This window comes from Sander vitreus, chromosome 7 (genome assembly GCF_031162955.1).
Source record: "Sander vitreus isolate 19-12246 chromosome 7, sanVit1, whole genome shotgun sequence".
NCBI lineage: Eukaryota > Metazoa > Chordata > Actinopteri > Perciformes > Percidae > Sander > Sander vitreus.
Genome location: NC_135861.1, coordinates 6,789,887 through 6,812,601, shown reverse-complemented (window position 1 = coordinate 6,812,601; position 22,715 = coordinate 6,789,887). Strand labels below are relative to the sequence as shown.

The 22,715-nt window shown below is 41.8% G+C and overlaps 1 protein-coding gene across 1 annotated transcript in view; it reads left to right on the top strand.

The window, feature by feature from the left end:
- Nucleotides 1-22,715, top strand: part of LOC144520564 (plexin-A1-like) — a 301,950-nt gene that overhangs the window by 167,798 nt on the left and 111,437 nt on the right. The window contains exon 9 of the mRNA XM_078254352.1: nucleotides 3,470-3,584. Within this exon, the coding sequence (XP_078110478.1) occupies nucleotides 3,470-3,584 (115 nt within the window). The remainder of the gene's footprint in view (nucleotides 1-3,469; nucleotides 3,585-22,715) is intronic.

Below are 22,715 nucleotides of genomic sequence, written 5' to 3'. Positions count from 1 at the left end.
GGATCACTGGCACTAATTCATTTGGATCAGCACTTTAGGGTTAGGGGGTTAGGGTTAGGTTGGGTTAGGGTTAGGGTTAGGTTCTTGTCATGTTTTAATGAGCTTTAGATACTTCCTAATCAGGACAGAATGGCAGCTTTATCTGTTGCTTCATCCACATTGACCAGAATTAAATGAGCACTTTCACATACGTTAGTGCGGGGCCACAGCTCGCATATCAACAGCTTTGTTCCATCGATCCGGCCTCGCTAGAACAAAAGCTCAGAGAAGATGAAATGGCGTTTGACTCTCTGTTGCTAGGCCTTGCTAAATAGCAGGGGATTTTATTGACCACATTGCAGCAGCGCAGCCACTTACCCAAGGCCAGTCGACCAGGCATTGACAGCTCTACTGTAGGACAAGTCTCCACTGCCCAGGTGACCCAGAGGAATGCTTCGATGTCAACACGGGGCGAAATGCTTGTGTATAGGTGCGTGTCAGTCTGTGAGTGTGTGTTATCGCGGCCGTGATCGTGCGCACACACACACACACACACACACACACACACACACACACACACACACACACACACACACACACAGCTGTGAATGTGTGGGCACACACCCCTGCAACAAGAAATCGATAAACCCTGGGGTTAATAGTGAGGAGGAACTGGCTCACCAGCTTTACTAGCAAACATCAGACTGTTAGCATAACCTTAGTCCACCCTTCTCCCCATGGAAATCCACTGACATTGATTAGAAACCTCACACTGCAGTTCAGTCTAGTCTCACTAGCCTTTAAGCTATGAAGCCCCTATCACTCCAATACAGGCGGGTTAGGAGTTAACCCTCTAAAATCGGAATAAACCAAGGACAGAGGGACAAAGACAGAACGCGGATTAGACCGAAATCCAAATTAAAGTCAGTCTTTCTGGCAGCAGGGTGGCATTGTGAGCTGAGCGATTGTCCTTCAGTTTGGAGGCCCCGGTTTTAAACCCCCGTGGTGGCTCATTACTGTGATGCTTTTGCACTAGACTTGTCAGAGAGATCACTTGTCAGTCAAACAGTGAAGGTGGTATTGTGGTTTATTTTTCAATCAATCAATCTTTTCATCTAACTCTCAGCAGGAAAATGGTGAACCTAGCAAAGACCGTTAGTAGAATGTAGCATTAGTTGAATAAGCACTACAGTCAGCAGCGCAAAGCAACATGTGCAAATAAATCTGGAGAGCGATAACTGGATGATGGATACATAGAAAGGACCACACAGGTTCCCAGTCAGTTCCTCGGGTGGATGCGAGTTGGCGAGCAGAGACTGTGGGTGTGTGTGGGTTGAGTTTTCGGAGGCCTGATTGAGTACAGTGACAGCGTATGGGAGCGAGGACTGACGTAACATGCAATTGGAACTCGCTGTTTTCAAGCCAGTTAAGTGTAATTTAGTTCAGAAGTGGTATAAGGACTAGAAAGCCAGGACTTGTTCTAGTTGAAAAGAGCATGTCAGGATTTGTTAAGTGTTACTCGACATGAACTTATGTCAGACTTTGTAATTATTGTTTATTATTTAACATGACACATTACTGGACATTTATGGGTATGTTTAGAATATGTGCCATTGCTAAGATTTAATAACCCCCCTTTTTTATCATGAAAACAAAGCTTTGCTGAATTGAATAACTATTGAGCAATTGTTGCTTTAACTTCTCATATTAAGTGTAAAGTAAAAACCTAAAGTAACCTTTGTGTTTTTGTACAAACTTCCTTCACATTGCTTTTTTTCCCCTGGTAGCCATGATAGCCTTGTTTTTGGGTGGCAATCCATGTTTGAATGTGCATGTATTCATTTTCTATCCTCAACTCTGAAGAAAAAGGTTATATAAAAACAGGCTTATCTTGGTCTGCCAGCTTAGTTCACTGTAAGCCTCCAAGCATGGAGAATGAGAAGGGAGGAGTGGATCGCCGAGGATTCGCTCCTGCTCTCTCTCGGCTGCTTTCAGCGTCCGCCTTGGCCTCACTGACAGCTGGAATAAAGTCTTAATGCACGGGGCCACAGTTACACTCGTCATTCCAACGTGATTTCTGGAGATTTGGCCGTAACCATTTTGATGTTGTGCGAATGTTTGGATGCATGTCCAACCTCGGCCTGTCAGCGTGTGGTACGCGTCCCCCGTTGAAGGTTTTCTTTTCATCTGTGTTTCCACTCGTCCTGTATTTCACTTTGCAACAGCTCTCCCTGAGTATATCGTACCTCATCTATGATGAATCCGGGTCATAGCAGCTGGGTTTCCATCAGTGTGGGATGGAATGTTGAGCAATTATAGAAATTATGAGTAAGCAAATGTCAGTAGAATTCTCAAATTTGCATTGTTTTTTCTTTTTTTCCTCTCTCTTTACAAACATGTTCTTGATGATGTGTGTGTTTTTGTCTCCTAATGTTGCTACTACTTTTTAATCTGTGTTCTCAGATGAAAGCTTTAAATTTGGTTGACAGTATAGAATAATAATGTCCACATGGATAGATGGACATTTTAGCTACAGATGTGAGAAGGGAGAATGAGATGGGAATGTTGCCCTTTATTTGTGTATTTAAGAATCTTAAGAGCAAAATTGATTTCCAGAGGTCATTTTTTTGTGAATTGTTGAGCCCGACTAATCTCTAATAAACAGATATCTGCAAATGAATGCAGCAGCAGTTGTAGGCAATGAAACAAGATGTTGCTATCGAAAGAGTTCTGGTTTTCCGCTTGTAGCCAGTTTGTAGTTTGTAGACATACTGAGCATGACATTTTAAAACCAAAAAAGAAACGGTAACACTTTACTTGAAGGTATCTACATAAGAGTGACATGACACTGTCATGACACATGAACCCTAACCCTAACTTGTTATGACAAAAACTGAATGACACTTAATGACAGAAGCGTTATGTCATAAACGTTTATGACTTGTTTATAATGTTTATGACACGTTCATGACAGTGTCATGTCACGCTTATGTAGATATTTAACCAAATAACAGACTGATCTCATGAAGTGGCGTATGTATGACACGCCAATTGGTAAGCCGTTATTGGCGTGTTAGCAAGACGCACACTCGCTTTCAACGTGTTTATCAACGCCGTTTGTCCTCCATTGACTTACATTACCTTGTCATTGCGTGTGAACTGACGCCGTAGCGAGTAGTATGAAAGGGCAAAAATCCGCGTAGGGAGGTTGGTCGGGGTGAAGGGTGGGTACAACCCAGTTCTTTTCCCCCGCGTGTGACGTTAAAACCAACCGTAGCCTCGCGATAACACGTAGCATCGCAATAACACGCCACTTGGCTTTAGAAAGTGCCGTGTATGTTTACAGCGTAGATATACACGCGTTTCTGTACTGCCTGAGTTAGCATAGTGTGATGGACGGCCATGGACAGAATGGAGATTATATTTATTGGTGTTTGTAACTTTAACTCTTCTTTGTCTCCTCTGTCTGTCACTTTCTCCCTCGCTCCAGGTGCCTCTCCTGTGTCAATGGAAACTTCCCCTGTCACTGGTGCAAATACCGCCACATGTGCACGCAGGATGCCAGCGACTGCTCCTTCCAGGAGGGACGAGTCAACAACTCGGAGGTGAGGGTACACACAAAACATCCATGAGCACATGCAGATAAACATGCTCTCACAAACGCTAACACAAAAAGATTCAGAAGGGCAGACATGCAAAGCAACACGTTAATACATTTACGAGTATTAATGCATGTGCACACGCATGCACACACAAGTATGGTACCATGGCATAGTAATTCCAAAGATGCAGCTGGGACCTGTACACCATTGTGTGTGTGTGTGTGTGTGTGTGTGTGTGTGTGTGTGTGTGTGTGTGTGTGCGTGTGCCTGTGTGTGCGAATAAGTGCTGCTATGAGTGGCCCAGCAGCAGCTGTTGTACTCCAAGCAGCTCTGGATTTATTCACTTATAAACGAGTCGCGGTGAATGAGTATGCAAATGGGAGCGCACGCTACCATCCCAAATGTTATATTTGCATGAAAACTCTCATCTATCCATGAGCTGACTCGCTTTCACAGTCCCCCTGTCTTCGTCTAGGTCTCTAGTTCTCACTGTCTCTCGTGCAAACACAGAAACACACACTTACAAACACAAGTGAACTTCTGGGTCCCCAGAAAGTCGCGCTTAACACTCAAACACCTTCACTTCATCTTTGTCTCTATTTTAGGCAGTTTAAAAATCACCTTAATGCAAGGCTATATAATTGACATTTTCTTTCTTTTCTTCTCATTGTTTTGCTCTTAACTGTGCTGTAAGACGACACATCTTATTTTGTCAGAGTAACATTTTGTGTTGCATGGACACAAATTCAGCCTTTTGTTGCCTGTGCTTTCTTTTTACTTCCTTCTCTCACTCTTTCACGTACTCCATCTTTCTTTGCAGAGAAGCTGAGATGTTGAAAGCATACAACTTAGAATACTCAGTGTGGGTTACCGTATTTTTGTTTTTCGGTCAAATGGCCTTTTGAATGGGAGTGCTAGAGGCACTTTTATGCTAGCCTCAAAATAGCTATTTTTAAAACACTAAGAAGACTCGACACAACATGAAACTTTGCTCGAAGTACAGAGATAGGCTCAGAAATACAGAGATAGCGACGGCCAAAATGCAAACTCCCGGTTTCAAAACGGCAGTCCACAAACCAATTGGGTCACTGATGCTACGTCCATTATTTTTGCAGTCTATGGTTTTGACCTAAGACATTGCTTGTGTCCATGTGTGTGGGTGTCTATCAAATATGACAAGGGAGTGAGGTATATTTGCATTATGATGTCTATTAAAGTGTTCAAATCGGGCAGTAATTTCAGGGCAGTGTGTGTGTGTGTGTGTGTGTGTGTGTGTGTGTGTGTGTGTGTGGGTGCGTGCATGCATTCATGCATGCGTGCATGTGTGCGTGTGTGTGTGTCTCCTGTAAACACACCAGGCTGACATCCATCCTTATATTGTTTTGGAGAACGACACCAATTCAGCCTTTTGTTTTTTTTATTTTATGTTCTTTCCTATTTTGTTTTCTCATGACTTTTCGGTGCAGGCGTCACCATGGTTACCAAGACACTTTGAACGTCAGGTGGGTTTTTGCTGCATTTTGATAGACACACACAAACAGTGTCATCAGGACATCCTCACAGGGATTATTGTTATTACCACAGCGGAGAGTGAAGAGACAGCTACGGGCTCTTGTGTTGGATGTGTTTTCGATGTAGCCTTATGTTCTCCGTCATTGAACTGGTAGCATTTTGAAGCAATGCATATGCGCACAACAGCAGTAGTTCTGTCATCACACAATTATCTCCTCTAGCCTTGATTTTGTTCCAATTTGCCAGTTCGTAACCCCTGCTGAAAGCAATATTGCCCATCTCTGCTGCCTGAAAAAGTTTCCCCCTGTGTCATTAGCAGTAGGTTGCCAAAGTGATTGAATTCACACTACACTGGTTATCTTCCCAAAGGCATGTGTCAAATTTCTTGAGGCTGACTTCACTTCATATCTGATAAAACTCATAGAATCCGTGAAACTGTGCCACAGGTACATCACAAAAATTCATCCTGTGTGCAAACAGATAACAGTTAATGTATAGTTGTTGCCCTCTTGAAGTAAATGTAATTATCTGATGTCACTTCCTGGTATGTAAATATATATAAATCAGCTGTGTTGTGACAGCAGATAAACCAAGAGGCACATTAGGGGCGACCAGGCAGAAAATTGCACGAGAAAAGAGTCGGAGAAACACTTGAGAAGGCCATCAACAGAAATATGTATAAACACAAACAATGACAGAAACAAACACCAGGATGAACAAACAGAGAGAAACAAATTTGCTCTGCTCCAATGAATGCCAGCATTGGGCTGGTAGAACCGGCTGGGCCATCGCTGACTTCATTCAGATTGAAGGAAATAGGACAAAATAAGACAAAAAAACCACAGAAAAGGTAATAGAAAAAGAGGTTGGTTTGCATTTATTTTCCTGTCTACTAGCTCACCTGCTTATTCATTTATTCATTGATTGCAATTCGCTCACTTGATAATTAAGTCTTTTCATTCATCTTGCATGCGGTCGCTTTTCACCCAGGATATTTCATGTCCCACAAATGAATTAATGCCCTAACATGATTGACAGCAGAGACACAAAATGGCTGCCAAGTAACAGCCCCAGATGGGAGCTTTGACAGGAAGTGACTGATTTTTTCTTTTTCTTTTTGTGTAATGCAGCAACAGTTTTGTCATTAGTCATGAGCTTTTGGTTATTGATAGTATTTTAATATTGCCTTCACATTTACTATGGCAGTACACACATACTGATGCTACAAAAGAAACTGGTAAACATATTTTGAAGGGCATCAAAGCCATGTAAATTGAATAACTGAGTTTGCAAAGTGGAAGTCCTGATGCAGAGGGCTCTGGAAAAAAACAGAACAGCATTGTCTGGCACACATTTTGCCTTAACACAATGCAATTTCATCCGGCATCCCACTCACCTGTCAAATTTGTGCAAGCACACATACCTGTTTATAACATGAATGACTTATTATGTACATTGATTTTTTTTATTCTGATGCCAACGTTTTTTGAAGTTATGGAAGAAAAAAAAAATATGAGGGCATGTTTAGGGTCTCCTGCATGATCCATCCACCACACTGGTACTTTGTGCCTAGTTGCATATAATGAATACCCCTCTCAGGATTGCCACAAAGACTATTGAGGTCTTGGATAGTGTCGATTTTAGATCAGTAGTTATTAGGGCCCGAGCGCCGACAGCGGCGAAGGCCCTATTGAAACTGAAGGAATTATTATTATTATTATTATTATTATTATTGCGGCAAATGAATTGGCTTTTTGAGGGGCTTAACATATTCAAAAACTCACCAAAATTGGCAGTTTCGGGAATAGGCGCACAAAAATGGCTCGCTAGCGCCCCCTACAAAGTTAAAAAAAATGGAGCCCCTGCAGCACGTTTAACGTAGACTCACAAAAGTTGGTACACATATGAAACATGTCAAGATGTACAAAAAACGTCATTGGAGCCATACCCTAAACCCAACAGGAAGTCAGCCATTTTGATTTCAAAGTAAAAAATTAGTGTGATTTTGGCCATTTCTCCGTGTCGTACTTTAACGAACTCCTCCTAGAGATTTCATCCGATCAACTTCAAATTCGGTCTGTGCCATCTTAAGACATTAAAGATGTAAAGTTGTTAAAAGAAAAACTTTTCATCATAGGGCGTGGCCGTGGCGGGGCAGCCATTTTGTGCGTTTCGCCATCGAAACAGTAAGTGGGTGTAACTCGAGTGTACATTGTCCAATTGGCTCGAAACCTTTCAGGATTCATAAGAGTCCAACCCTCAGGAGACAAATAAAGGCCGATATTTACTTAAAGTCATAGCGCCCCCTAGTGGCAACAGGAAGTAGGCCTAAAAGTCAAGGTGCTATACTTTAACAAACTCCTCCTAGAGATTTCATCCGATGGACTTCAAACTTGGTCTGTACCATCTCAACACCTTAAAGATGAAAAGTTATTAAAAGAAAAACTTTTCGTCAAAAGGTGTGGGTGTGGCGGCCATTTTGAGTGTTTAGCGTGTGTGTAAGTGGCTGTAACTACAGTGTACATTGTCATATATGCTTGAAATTTCCCACAATCAACAACAGTCCAGGTCTGAGGACATCTAGAGGCCAAAATTGACTTTTGGTCATAGCGCCCCCCGCTGGCAACAGGAAATGCGCCTTATTTGACAAACATCATCCGATTTACATGAAACTTATAATGTGTGGTCTACATGTGATACCGAGCCACCCCCTATACTTTAACCACGCCCCCTTACTCATGCCACGCCCCCTTCCATAACATTTGAACCGTTTAAGGTAGAGTCTTGTGTGAGGTGTCATTGAACTCAGCAGAGACTTCCTTCTTCATTGGTGATGGTTTGGCCCGCCCCCTATGCTTAAACCACGCCCCCTTCATAACTGGTGACCCATTTCAGGTAGAGTCTTATGTGAGGTATCAATGAACTCAGCAGAGACTTCCTTTTTTATTGGTCATGGTTTGCCCCAACCCCTATGCTTTGGCCACGCCCCCTGTGACAGCTAATGAACTGTATGACGTAGAGTCTTGTGTGAGGTATCGTTGAACTCGGCAGGAAGTTCCCTTTTCATTGGTGACAATTTGCAGTGTCTGAGTGCCGCGCAAATGCACGGTCGCAAGGAGCGGCGTCCGCCAGTAACCCTGACGCGCGCATAGGAGTGAGGGCCCGTCCATCGCTGCTTGCAGCTTTAATTTATATTTATTTCTTCATGTTTTTCGGAAAGTATTGCTTCGAGTGGGTATTTATTTAGGCCTGATGCATTCATTAAGACTTAGTGAAGTCATCTGAATCTGTCAAAAGACGTGCTCATTATGAGCCAGTGCTTGTTCTGCTTCAGCAGTTCTGAAACAGTTTATTTAACTATCAAGGCTCTGACCTTTTCAATATGTGAAACTGCAACTCACCAGCTCTGACTCAGTGTGATCTTCTATCTTTCCTTACTCCCTCCTCCTTTCATATTTTCCTTCCTTTTACCTCTTTTTCTATTCTTCATTTCCTTCTTTCCCTATCTCCTTACCTCCTTTCTTCCTTCCTACACTGCATCTTTTTTTCTTCATCTTCCTCTTTTCAGTCCGCCCACCCTCTTTCTTCCCTTTTGCCCCATTCATCCCCTATCTCTGGTTTCTTCCCTTCTTTCCCATGTCCACTCTCTCTCTCCCTCTTCCTAGAAGCCTGACCTCCTTACACTCAGTGAAATACAGTAGGTCCATGATGCATTGCTGCTGCACAGGGGGTCAAACCGGTGGCTTTGTAGCCTAGCCTCATTGATAATCATTAGCCGGCTGTGTTAGGCTCCAGATGAACAGAAGGTGAATATAGTATATAGATATGTGGATCAGTGTTTGCCTTTGTGCCGCTAATTAGACGATAAATAACCATGATGAGTTGGTTAGATCATACAGTATATGCAGGCATGCAGGAACGTATGTTTGCACGTGCACACACACAGCCAGCCACACACACACCCCACAGAATCCCTGCTCAGAGCATGCTATGAACCTCGCCAGCCATCTCCATACGGGTTTCCCTTTTTGATCTCTAACCAAATGAGCTCTTTCCCTCTTGTTCACCCACTCCCTCATTCCTTCAACAAGTCAATTAGCTGAAGCCAGACACCCTCTCTTTGTATCTTTCAGCTAAAGGGTGTCAGAGTTACATCTGTCTTACCATTGTTGCTGGAGCACAGGCTGGTACACAGCTCCGAGTTGCCCAGCTCGGAGGCTCCGGGGCTGCGGCTGGCACAGAGCAAGCATCCCTTCTCCCTCTGGGTCTCTCTGGCTGGGGGAGCTGCCTGCCACTGATAGACTCAGCTGTGCGTGTGTGTGTGTGTGTGTGTGTGTGTGTGTGTGTGTGTTGAGTGTGTACGTGCGCACATGTGTGTGTTAATTATTCAAAGTGTATTAAAGCTTAAAGATGCATCTCCAGATGCCCCTCTGATCGTTGCCGTGTTTAATTGAGAGAGACAGATGAGATGAGAAAAGAAAGGTGGAGCATCCACAATAAAACATAAGGGGAGGAGTGTGGCAGTGGCCTAGTTGTTAGAGAAGAAGCAAGCTTGCTAAAAGAACTAGGGGCCTCATTTATGAAACTATGTGCACACTGCACATTAAAAAAAAAAAAGTAGAAAAAAAGCCTACTAAAACAGTACACTTTCTATTATGCAGGTTTTCCTTTAACACATAGCCAGCCTGTAATTTTGCGAGCAGGTCTCGCATCCGACCCCTTGACTTCCAATTAATCGTTAATGAATGTCATATATCTCAAATACACGGATGCTACCTCTGATAATGCCTCTGGGAGTTGTGTTACAATATCCCTATAGCTTAAGTTTAATAACTGTTTTCTCACTCCAGAGGAAGGTCAGAGGTCACGATAAGATGCCTCTAATTAAGTTTGTGTCAGAGAGCTAATGTTAATTGTCTCATTATTCTGGAAAGATGGCGGATTGGACCGTGCATTTGTCCAAATTGCTCAAGGCCAATTTGTCAACAAGCTTTATGAAATTAGGATTGATTGAACGTGCTGTTTTAGCTGGCATACTTAAATTAGGCTTGGGAGAAGAAAAAACGTTTTAAAAAGTGGGACAGTAGAGATATTAGAAGATGGAAGAGATATGAGATAGAAAAAGGACAGTATGGAAAAGAAGCAGGCAGGTTAACTGAGAAAAATGAAGGATAAGAGAAAGACATGAGAGATGGAGGGAGCAGCATTAACAGAAGGAGAGGAAAGAGCGAGCGAGTTGATGAAAGGAGGAGAAGGATGCGAGAGATGTTTAACCATTCAGGAGATAACAGGATACTTGAGGGTCATGACACTACTCGTGCCTCATGTTTCCTCAGCTTCTACTTAATAATTCCATGTCATTTACTCAGTGCTCTCTGCCCTACTTTCTTCTTTCCTGGAAGCTCGGCTGCTAAGAGCCATTTAATTGCATCATGTGTTTGTCTTACCGTCACAGAACTTACTCTGCAGAACACAAATAGGAAATATTCAAATGTCACTGATGATTAAGTCACAGGGGATTCTGTGCCCCTTTTCATTTACATTCTTGTTCATTTCCTTATTCCTAGCTTGCATTCATGGCTTCAGTCATCGCCACTTGCTACACACAGCAGGGCAGATTTAATATGTTTGCGTAATAAACTGTTCCTGATGAATGTATGAAAATATTAAGAGAGAACAATCTATTATGACTTGATATCTCTCATGTGTTTTGCAATCCAAATGACACTTTCCCGTGTTGTTTCTCTTCTGACCCCACTTATCCCTCCCGCTAATAAACTTCACTCCACTGTTCCTCTGAAGGCACATGAGTAATCATATGTGGCAAATTAGTTTTAAAAGATTTTTGATGGTGCTCACTGTCTTAGTGGATACATGTAATGGCCATCCAACTGTTGAGTGGTGTACTGAGGCAGAGGGACAGGGGAATTAACTAAGTATCAATGCTCTTCAGTGCATTGTTCTAAGCTTACAGGCTATATTAACCATATGCAAATCAAAGGATGAGATTCATTTCTCTTTTTATTATTACAGCCCAAATGTGTAGGGAGAAGGTTGTGGAGGTTGACTATATTGCATTTACAGTTTTTACAGTTTTACTTTTTTTTTTGTTTTAAAGGGGGACTGCACCAATAGTACTCCTGGGATATTACATGAAGTTCAATTAACAAGGAGCTTATGAATATAGAAACCACTTTTTTGGGAGCTTTACACGAGGGATTAAAAGTCAGGCTATCTCAGCCTCTACTGGTTCAATCTTTTTTTTTGTATCTGTCTCGTATGAGTCCCCCAACTTCATGGAAGGGCATTACTAAATTGCTGAAATACCCCTTTAATATAAACGATGGTTGCTTCTACCCAACACGGTCTCACGGCAGTTCGTGTAATTGTCACGTTATTTTTAATCTATTGATTCGTGTACAACAACACGCTTATCTCGTTTTTTTTTTGTGGTGGCCAGCACGAAATGGGAACCATCTATTCAGAGGTTGGGTTTAGGAAAAAAACAACGGGGAAAGGGTGCCTCACACGCCGGGAGGCGGCTGTGGGAGACGTGCGACAATAACGGGATGGCGGAGGTTGGGTTTAGGAAAAACACAACGGGAAAGGACGCCTCACACGCCGGGAGACGGCCGCGGGGTTACAAGCGACAATAACGGGACGGTTGTGATTAGGAAAACAACGGGGTGAAAGTCCTGTATTGTTTGACCCATCCACCACCCCGACCATATTTGTGCTGTGATCACGAAATATGCTTCCCATTGAAATACATTACTTTACATTTTCGTGCTGGCCACCACGAAAAAAACGAGAAAAACGTCCCCGTGAACACAAATCTATAGATTAAATAACGTGACCATTTCACGAACTGCCGTGAGACTGGGTTGCTTCTACCTGTATAGAAGCTAATGAATATAGTTCTGTCCTTGAAAGTGAAGGTTCAAATAGGTTTATTGATATATGAAGCGAAACACTGTAGGTGTTGATATACATTATGTCTTGTTCCATTTTAACTATTAGGCTGGGTCTTCTTTGGAATTGTTATAGCTCTTCATCGGTGACAGGGTTATCCGTCCGTACGTCCCGTTCTCATGAATGCATATCTCAGGAACACCTTAAGGGAACTTCTTAACATTTGTCACAATAAACAAAACATTTTATATCCAAACGTTCAACTTCACTGTGTGTTCTGCAAAATCACTTTTCTGACCCATTATTCAACACCCTAACTCAGATACAGAAGGGGAGACATTTTGTTAGATACTGAATTGGTGACACTAATCTTAAATCTTTAGATGTTGTATAGATTTTATGTGCTGCAAGGTTGAAGATGTATCTGAACATCCACGTTTTGCCAATAAAAACATCATACCTAATTCCTTTTATTAAATTGTTTCAAAGTCTTCACTCTATATAATATTGCAGTCTGGACGGACATGGATGTAAACTGCATCTTGATTGCTTGGCGGAGGCATATAACTGCTAGGCAGTAAATTGTTTGACACTGGTGTTAATATGATAACTGACTTTCAGTGCCTATACCAAAACAAAACTTTAAAACAAAGATATTGCCAAGAACTTTGCCAAAATGAAATGGTAAAGAGTTGGCAAAATAGTGACCTAATTCTGGAAATGTCTGAATAAAGAATATGTAAAGACCTGACAAAGCATTCGGGTTTGATTACACAATGCTATGGACACATTTCAGTCTAAATTCAAAAAGCAATTGTGTTTGTAGCCGGTTAGCTCAGTTGGTAGAGCGGGCACACATATGCAGAGGTTTATTCCTCGACGCAGAAGGTCGAGGGGTTGAATCTGACCTGTGATGGTTTTCCTGCATGTCTTCTCCCCTCTCTCTCCCCTTTCATATCTCAGCTTTCCTATCAAATAAAGGCAGAAATGCCCCAAAAAATAATAAAATAAAATATTCAGGTTCCATGCCTAGCCCTGTGGTTATATTGGTTTCACCTTTGACAGATTCACCAAACTGGAGTAAACTGCCTTAAAGGCTGTTAGAAGGACACAACAAGAGACCTCTGAACACATTCTTGGTTTTGGAGAGGTAATCTCACCCAAGGGCCCTCTAATTTAATCTAGTTTAAAGCATAGTCATTGTGACTGCATCATTCAGGCAACATTTAATCTGATAGGTCTAAGAATAGAGGCGGTTGTATACTGTACAGATTATAAAGCCCTTTGAATGTGTGATTCATGGGCTCTATGAATCAAATTGACTTGACTTGTCAAAGTTGAGTCATTTTTGAGTGTGTGATTCAGATAATACAGGTGAAGAAATGGAGTATGGCCATCGTTCTAAACCAGATGTAAGCCTGTTTTGTTAATTAATTTAATCTTCATTCAAGTGCAAAAAGTGCAAGGTAGCAGCAGCTATTTTGTAGATTCCACGTATTACACATGTTGTCGTACTGTACTTTGGTTCCATTATCTGTCTTCCTTTTGTTGTTGGTAAAGTTCAGTAGCAGTGTAAATTCCTTTAGAGGTTGTGAGAAGGTAATGAGTTGCTTTGCTTAAAAATGATGAGGGTAGTACAACCAAGTTTTTTCAAGTTTTTGAAAAGTAGGTACAATTGGCAAACTGTTCTGTGACTTCTGATTATGCTGTAATGAAGTCAAGGCATTGTTTATGTTCATGCATTTATTTTAAGTGTCAGAATCTCAGTTCATAACAGTGTGAACTTTTTCTGTTTTATCTTTACCACATCACCAGCCCCGCTCCATATCCCCTATAGGAAAGGGCTGAGAAGAGTGGGTGGACACTTCAAAAGGCTTCTAACGCAGTTCAAAGTGCCTTTTATTAAAACAGAAGAGCTCCTAGTCTAGTGCAATAGGGTGCCTGCCCTTCTTCCACCTGAGACTACGACTGAGGAACTCGGGTCATTTGTGCAAAATAGATGAAAAGTCTTCCTGTTGAAATGAAGCGTAGCGGATGAGTCACGAATCCAGAATAAAACATGAAACAGGTCTCGCAAAGAGAAGCGATCGCTTTCAAAAGTTTTTGGCCCCAGGGAATTTGCATACTAGATATTGCAATATCTTTTGTTGTGAAGTTGGCTGTGTTGTGTATTGCTTAGACTTTTCCGACCTAGGACGTTTGGGACCAAGAAACTCATTCTTTTGTCCCGAGACTAATGGAGGAAATAAACCCAAATACATAAAGGCAGATGATAGCGAAGTGAGTACATGTACCATGGGCTTTTACACTGACATTGAAAGGTTGGCTGATTCTTAGGTGGGTCACAGAAATCTCTTATTATTCACTGGGTCATGGTCTAAACTGGGTTGTGATCCTGTTTTTGGTTCCCACATGACAAGGAGCACTGTGTCATTTTCCGCTCACAAGATGAAACAAAAATTCATCACATTTTGATCCTGCGGGCTGAAAAGAAAAGAGAACACGGAGCTGTATTTAGTGAGGCCATCCTAAAGATCCTCTTGTTATCTGTCATTTATCTTCTGTGTCACCCTCAGAAATACACACACACATACACTCTCACAAACAGATTGTGTACTTTATCGATCCACTAGCTGATGCTTATCGGCTACATCCTCCTCTTTGACCATCCAGACCTGATAGCATCCAGATAGTCACACAATCACACTTGGGCATCAGAGATACCACACAGGGCAATGCTATTCTAATGGAGACATGTGGGATGAAGAGCTCTGTAGAGTCAACGGAGAGGAGGGATTTTTCCATTAGGCACTCTATCTTTTTCGTTGCTTGATTGCTTACTACAAAGGTGAACTGTTGGACAAATGCAGACATGGCTCAAATAGCATAGAGCAAAATGTAAATTTTGTATTTGCATTTCCCCTGTTTTATGTGGCAGGTGGTTGGGTTTTGTCAAGCACTGATCCATCATACTACAGATCATGATTCTGGACCATAGCGTTGTTTTCAGACCAAGGGTTGATGCATAGACTTAAAAAGTAAAGCCAAAACATCTTGATCGCCCCCTGGTGGCTGACTGCAGTAAAGGTCGAAAATCCCACCCCCTCCATGTAAGTGGATGGGACATGGGCCAAAGTACCCGTCAAATAGTTTTTACCCAAAGATGGTTTCTGTCATTTTAGGTAGTTCTCATCACACTGATGTCTGTTCAAGTGTTTTTTTTTTACTAATTATTTGATGCTATAAAACCGGGCGGAACGTCATGATTGACAGCTGTGATTGGTTGCTTGGGTGTATGGGCGGGACTTCAATATCACCTGATCATTACTGGGCAGACTCTGGCTCAAAATTACAAGATGGTCGCGCCCGCATCTCGGATATTTTGGCTTCACTTTTGTACATTGGGAGGAAGTGGAGACGAGTTGTCCATCTTTATATACAGTCTATGTTTCAGACGCATCAGGCAGCTGTTTTCAGCGGACAACTAGTCTCACTTTGCCGGACCATCCACACGCTGCGGAGGGTCTGGCTAGTACACACAGCATTCCGGGATGGGAGAAAAACGTGCTCTGGTTTATTGGCATTTCTTTAAACCAATCACAATCGTCATGGGCGGCGCTAAGCTCTGCACGGAGCCGCTGTAAAATAGTCGTGCGAGAGAAACTCAGATTGGACAAATAGTCTAGCTAGCTGTCTCAATTTACCATGCAGAGATCTGAGGAGCAGTCAACCAATTTCCTGCGGCACCGGAGCAATCCCGGAAGTGGAACAAGTAGCGGACAAGCTACAGACTGCAGACCAAACCTGCTCAACACCAAACAGCAGACAGACAGTTAGCAACTAGCTGGTGAACACGGAGCATTTAGCAGCTACAGGGAGTGACTATTGGACCACTCCAAATGAATGATAATGTTGCTTCACAATTCCTGAATTGAACCTAAAATACATGTTTTGGTGGTGGGAGGAAACCCACGGCAACACAGGGAGAGCATGCAATAACTCCATACAGTAAGGACTTCCCTGTGAAGAATCATCCAGTGCACAGGAAGACACGCTTTTAATGTTTGTGGTTTGTTTGGAATAACAGAACAAGAAGTTAGAATAACTGGTGATGGCCACAATATCTAAACAATTGAAAAAGCATCAACCTCAGAAACTTCGATTGACTGTGATGTCTGGGGGGAAAAAAATCACAAAACTCCAACTCAGAGCTACCACCATATTTAATCAATATCTGGACAAGCAAGTATTTTATTCAATTAGCCTTGGTCATAGGGCAGAAAAAAACCAAGGGGTCCTACATCGCTGACAGAGGAGGAACAGCACGACACATACTAATGTGCATACTAAACCAGTCTGTGATCAGAACACAATCCGCATATCAAACATTATTAATCTGCAGCAGCAAGGCCCACAAGAGTATCGTAGCACAACTCGGCTGCTGTGCTGATGGATATAAGTTTGTATCTGGCCTTCGTTTGACCTGTCTTCTTAAATTTCTTTTACATGAAGAGATCTACAGCAGTCAGTGCTTAGGCAGCCACTAGGGAGGGTGTCTTATTGTACAGTGTGTGCTTTGGGTGCGAAGGAAAAAGCTCGAGTTTATGATGTATAGGTTGATAAAACTCCTCTCCGTTTGGACCTGTCTTAATTTTTTTACGGGGTGGTTATACGAGACAGACATTGAGAGATAAAAAAAATGGTTGTTGTTGAAGAGTGAGAGAAATAGACTGAGAAGGAAAAAATGTTTGAGGAGATCTATATAGATACAGCCTTATGACCTGTCTGTGTGTTGATTGAATGAGGAGATCTATTGGGATTACTGGCTTGGCCCATTGCACGTTATTGTGGCCTCCTCTGTACGTGCGTGCGTGTGTGTGTGTGTGTGTGTGTGTGTGTGTGTGTGTGTGTGTGTGTGTGTGTGTGTTACTTTCTGTTAGATTTATTCTCTAAGGGTATAACTATATTAGCGTCTAAAACCGAGACATTGCTCAACAGATGACTTCCTATTTCTCTCCTGGGAGATGTGGTCATCATATCAGGTCCTTTACTTTCTTTCTGTGTGTGTGTGTGTGTGTGTGTGTGTGTTATGGCAGTGGTCGATGGGGTCTTGCCCCCTCCTTTCTGAAATGGTTCACTGGACTGTAACGCTAATCCGTGGGGACCCTCTACACTATGGTGACCCCCCTGACACTTGCACACATAGGCAAACACACACACACAATCCCTCATCCATCATACTCAGAGTCTGTCAGCGCCTCGGTGGGGTGGCCTCATGGGTGACAGTTTGTAGCCAATCAGGGCTCTCGTCTCATCTCTTACATCACCGCAGATGTAATGTCTCCATCCTAATAGAAAGTAATTAGAAGTAAGGGAAAGGAAAGTAAACAGATACTACGATGACTTTAGGTGTGTCAGAGCTTCATAGAAGTTAAGTAAATGTCATGTTTTTCATCTCTAACATATAAAAATCTTTCATGAACAGTGTTGTCAAAGCACTGGGATAATTAAACTTAGGGCTGGGCGATATGGAGAAAATCAAATATCACGATATTTTTGACCAAACACCTCGATGTCGATATTGCAACGATATTGTAAGGTTGACAATTGGTGCTTTCACAAAATATCTTCCACATTTAGATTTTAGATAAATAACCGTCATAATGTGGATATAATGACTAAGTGTTTAAAGGCAAATAATAGAACAACTAGAACAGTCTGGTAAATTCAGAAAATGACATCACTTTACTGTAATGCAGCCTTTAAAACCAGGAAAAGACTAAACTTACCATGTAACGATATTACAATTCTTCAAAATCTAAGACGATATCTAGTCTTATATCATGATATCGATATAATATTGAAATATTGCCCAGCCCTAATTAAACTTCATAAACATTCACTCCTGCCTCCACATATCATCTCTCTAGCCTCTGTTTGTTTTGACGGCTTGCTCAAAGTCTTCTACCCAGATAACATATACTGTTCCAGCAGCCAACGAAGGATGAGAAGGACGTGAGGAAAAGTAGGGTATGGAGGAGAGTAAATGCGAATATGAAAATGCAGTAGAGAGTAAATTGGAAAATGCCTATAACTTTCATATTATCATGACCGTTTTCTTTTTTATATCAACCACTACCTAAAAACTGGCCTAGGGACTCTGATAGAGACCTTCTTTTTTCTGAGGTCTCACCTTCCCACCTTTGATCACAGTGTCTGTGTATTTGGCCCCAAGGCTAGTGTAAAACATCCAACATGCCTAAGACATACTGCTTACTGCACAGAGCCAGAGGGCAAGATTAAGCTTCCCATCGGCGTGTGCGTAGCAGTTGGTGTGTTGTTTATGTGTTTGATTTGTTTATGTTATGTGCATTTTGGGTATATCTATCTAGATGTAACATTGTGTGTATGTGTGTGTGTGTATTGCTTATCTGGGAAATAGTTTGGATATATATACATATATATATATATATATATATATATATATATATATATATATATATATATATATATATATATATAGGCAGCGTGTATGACTCCCATGTTGCAGAGCTCCACCCCTGCCTCGCTCAGTTGGGAACTAGGCCTCCTCGACTCTCATCCCCCACTTTAATAAATGAGTGTATGGCTCCCAAGATCCCGCCTCTTCTTCTCCCCGCCTTCCTTCTCGCTTCACCTCTCCTCGCCCTTTCTTATCCGATGGTTTATCTCTGCTCATCTTCTGCATCACTGTTCATCCCTGACTTGCGCTGCACAAAATTTATATCTCAACAAGGCGTTTTTGTAGATATTGTGTGCTGGTAGTTGCACTGGGAAATCTCCGGTGGCCATAACTGGGAAGCACGCATATGAATCTAAAGAAAGTTGTTTTTTGGGAAAGAGGATGCCACTCAGTCAATGAAACTCTTGTCCCTGAATAAAATAAAGGTTGAAAAACAAAGGCGACAATGAGAGAGAGAAAAGATAAAGAGAATCAAGTGTGAGTGAGAGGAAGAAAGAAAAATAGAGGAGGGAAAGCGAGGGATTAGAGGAGTCCCCCAGGTAAAGAGATTGTTGTGTGTCTCATTGTTGGAAACTGCTCCACTATCTGATGCAGACTCAGCTCTGACACCTGTCAGCACTCCTAATGAAACCGCTCCCACAATCCTCTGCTCCCAAATCTTTTGTTCACTCCCTCCCTCTGTGCGTGTTACACACTCTTTTCCCTTTATGTGTTTGCATGATTGTGAGTCTTTGTACTGTATATGTGGGGAATGCCTTTGTATGTGTGTTGCTGCATGTTGTGCGTATTATCATGTTCCTCAGAGGAATGTGACGCTGGGCTTTTTATCTTGACTCTGATGTATCAGTAATAAGGAACATACCTTAGGTGTGTGTGTGTGTGTGTGTGTGTGTGTGTGTGTGTGTGTTTGTGTCTGTGTGTTGCAATAGGGACCAGAATTTGCAGCAGAGAGGCACAGATGTGAAGTGGTCTCTGTGTGTGTGTGTGTGTGTGTGTGTGTGTGTGTGTGTGTGTGTGTGTGCGTGCGTGCGAGCGAGCGTGCGTGTGTGTGGCAGCCAGACAGGATTTCCATGCCACAATTGGAGCAGATGCTTGAGCCCTCCAACATTAACAATGACTTACTTCAGACTAGACACTCAACCATCAAGTCAGACAGAGTATCTAGTCACACACACACACACACACACACGCACGCATGCACGCACACACACACACACACACACACACACACACACACACACACACACACACACACACACACACACACACATACTCACACTCTCTTTTTCCCTTTTTCCCAATCTGCTTCACTGGGCTTACTGGCATTGTTTTGATCTCTTCTCTGTCTCCTTTTCCTAAGTTCTTTCCTCCTCCTCTTCTATCTCTCTTACTACCACACAGCCATGTTCATATCATGTTAGATTCTCGGTAAATATGAGCAGCCAACTGGGATAAAACCTGGTATTGATAATTATAATAAGTAGCAGCTTTCCCGTTACCCAGCTGTGGTCATGAAATGTACCCAGACCATTCTCAAAAAAGGCAATCAATATTTGTTGTAATTAATTTATGGATAGTTTTATGCATTGATGTTTTCTCTTTTTTTGGCCACTTGGGGACAGCAGAACAAATTGAAAACCACAACACTGACAGATTATCACCTAATTAGCGCCTTCCCTCATTTGGGGACCAGCCAGCATACTGAGGTTTTATCAGAGCTTTTTTTGCTGAAAACATCAAACTGCTGCAGCTAGAGATAAGGTTGACGAGAGTGGAGTTTGCAGGCATTAAAACCAAAACAGCTAAAAGTTCTGTACAGCCTGTTGCATGGCTATTCTGTGTGGGTTTGTCGCTACTATTGACATGCTTCACATTACACATAAGCCATGTTTCCATCCGCACGTTTTCTTTATGCAAATTAAGTAATATTGAATGGAAACGTTATTTGCCTAATAAATAATGAATTGCGATTACGTTTTAGGTCATTTTGTGGTTGTAACCTGCCATAAAATGAAGAAGAAGAAGTTTTAGGTAATTTCCGTTTTCTTTGCAGACATGGCCGGTGTCAACAAAGACAGACACAAGATACATTTTTTTAATTTAATTTACGAGCAACGGCTTTTTTAAATAGCTGTTGTCTGGCCTTTACTTGCATCTGCATCATCACAGTGATGTTTTGTGTTTGTCTTATTATAGCCTGATATGTTGCTGTATCAGCTGGCACATAAGCGCCATTACAACTTGTGCAACATTCACCATTTGTAGGTAGACAGCTCGATGCATTTTGGCCGGAAAATGTTGGCTTGAATGTTGTGCGATTCAGTGCGAAAATGAATAGAAACACCTTAAAATGTCTCAAATCTATTCAACGTACCAATTTGACCGCAAAACAACATGTGACGTATTACAGCTTTAAGGGAACTTATTATAACCCATTATTATTCAAAATGCTCCCTGTGTCATATAATATTTCTTGACTTTTCCACCCTTCACTTTCACATATGGCGTCAATGCTATCTGGCTGCGTGGGTGTGCTTTTTAGTTATGAGAGGGAGCATACGTGTCTCTTGGTGCCATTATGTCCAAACCTCTACTCCCCCCCCCACACACCCCCCACCCCCAATCCTCTCCGCCATTCCCAGGCCAATCTGCAAGTCATTACCGATACTCCATTAGACAGTACCTCTGCACAGAGCAAACTCATATTGAGATTACTCTGCAGAGTATTAGGCTGCTGCTGCTGCTGAGGTGTGACTTGAATGTGTGAATAGAATGCCGTTCCCACTGATTTATCATTGCAGATATCAGCAGTTGCTATCCTAATAGAAAAATTATAGTCTGCTTAATGGCGCTTAAAGTGGAATACGACTTAATTTATAAATTCTATTTTGATATTTGTATGGCCTTTATGATTGTTTACCGCATCTCCAGATGAATACCAAACACACATTAGTGGATGTAACTTGTTCAGTAGTAATTACAGCTTTTGGGATATTGCAAAGCCTCTTTTGATCCACTTACACTGTAGAGAATGTCTTCATAAGTCACCGCCTTTTACTGTAGTCAGACTTAATATAAATTTTAATTTTCTACAAACAATAACTTAAGCATCTGGTAACAATGAATAAAAGGCACATTTCCTGACACTTAAATCTCTTGAAACTAGTTATTCGTTCTATTAAAGTGTGTGATATTGAAGTGAGTGAAAGTTTACACCACTGTTTTACTCCCTTTGTTTAAAGCTATAGTGCGTAGTCCTCCATGAGGAATTCTAAGTAATGACAACAAAACTGCCGATGCATCCACATGACACAAGCCTTCCGTGATCGTGCTCCATGTCCTCCATGCATTTACTAGTAGCCAAGGAGGACACGGAGGATTAAAAAAAAAACATGATGGACTCTTCAGAAGAGGTAATTATCTTCACTTGAGTTGCTGCGTGCGAAAGTCGCCGGACGACACAATCTCCTGAACATAGTCATACTGAGAAATACAGAGAGAGATGTGTGGAGCTGATAGTCTTAATTAGCTCTGTAGCAACTCATTTGGCAACGGCTGTATGAATGTAATGTAATGTACATTCATTAATATCAAAAACGTACGCACTAAAGTTTTAAGAAAAAAATAAGATGTTAAAAGTTATTATAGGTGGATAGTTGTGATTTTTTTGCGTTATGATGTAAATTCAACACACTGATGGTAATCACTGTACTAGCAATGCCACACACGTTTGAATTAAATCTCGTTAATTGAACCAGTTGAAAACATGATTTGAAATACAAATGAACTCTCGAGCATGAGCGGTGATGTAGCATGGATTCCAGCTGACAGCCACATGTTGTCTTTTGATTTACTTAGGGCTGAAAGAACGCTTAGAGATTTCAATTATTTTCCTTCCAATTAATATGGTGCAAAGCGTCTGTTCTTGCCAAATGTCTTATTGATTGAAGAGCAGCAGGGATCCACTGAATGGAAACGCTGACCCCTCACTCGTCTCCCTCTCTAATCCGGGAGAATTAACACTGCCCGTGTTCCTCAGAGACGCTGCTTCAGGCCCTCATTTTTGTCCACGCAGAAAGAATCAGAATATCCTTTAGTGTATTCATTTAGTCAAAAACATACCTAATATCCAGAACAGCCTCATTAATACTGGGAAGGGTTTGATTCCAAAATGGCGTGTATTCATTTTGACAAGTAACTGCCACATT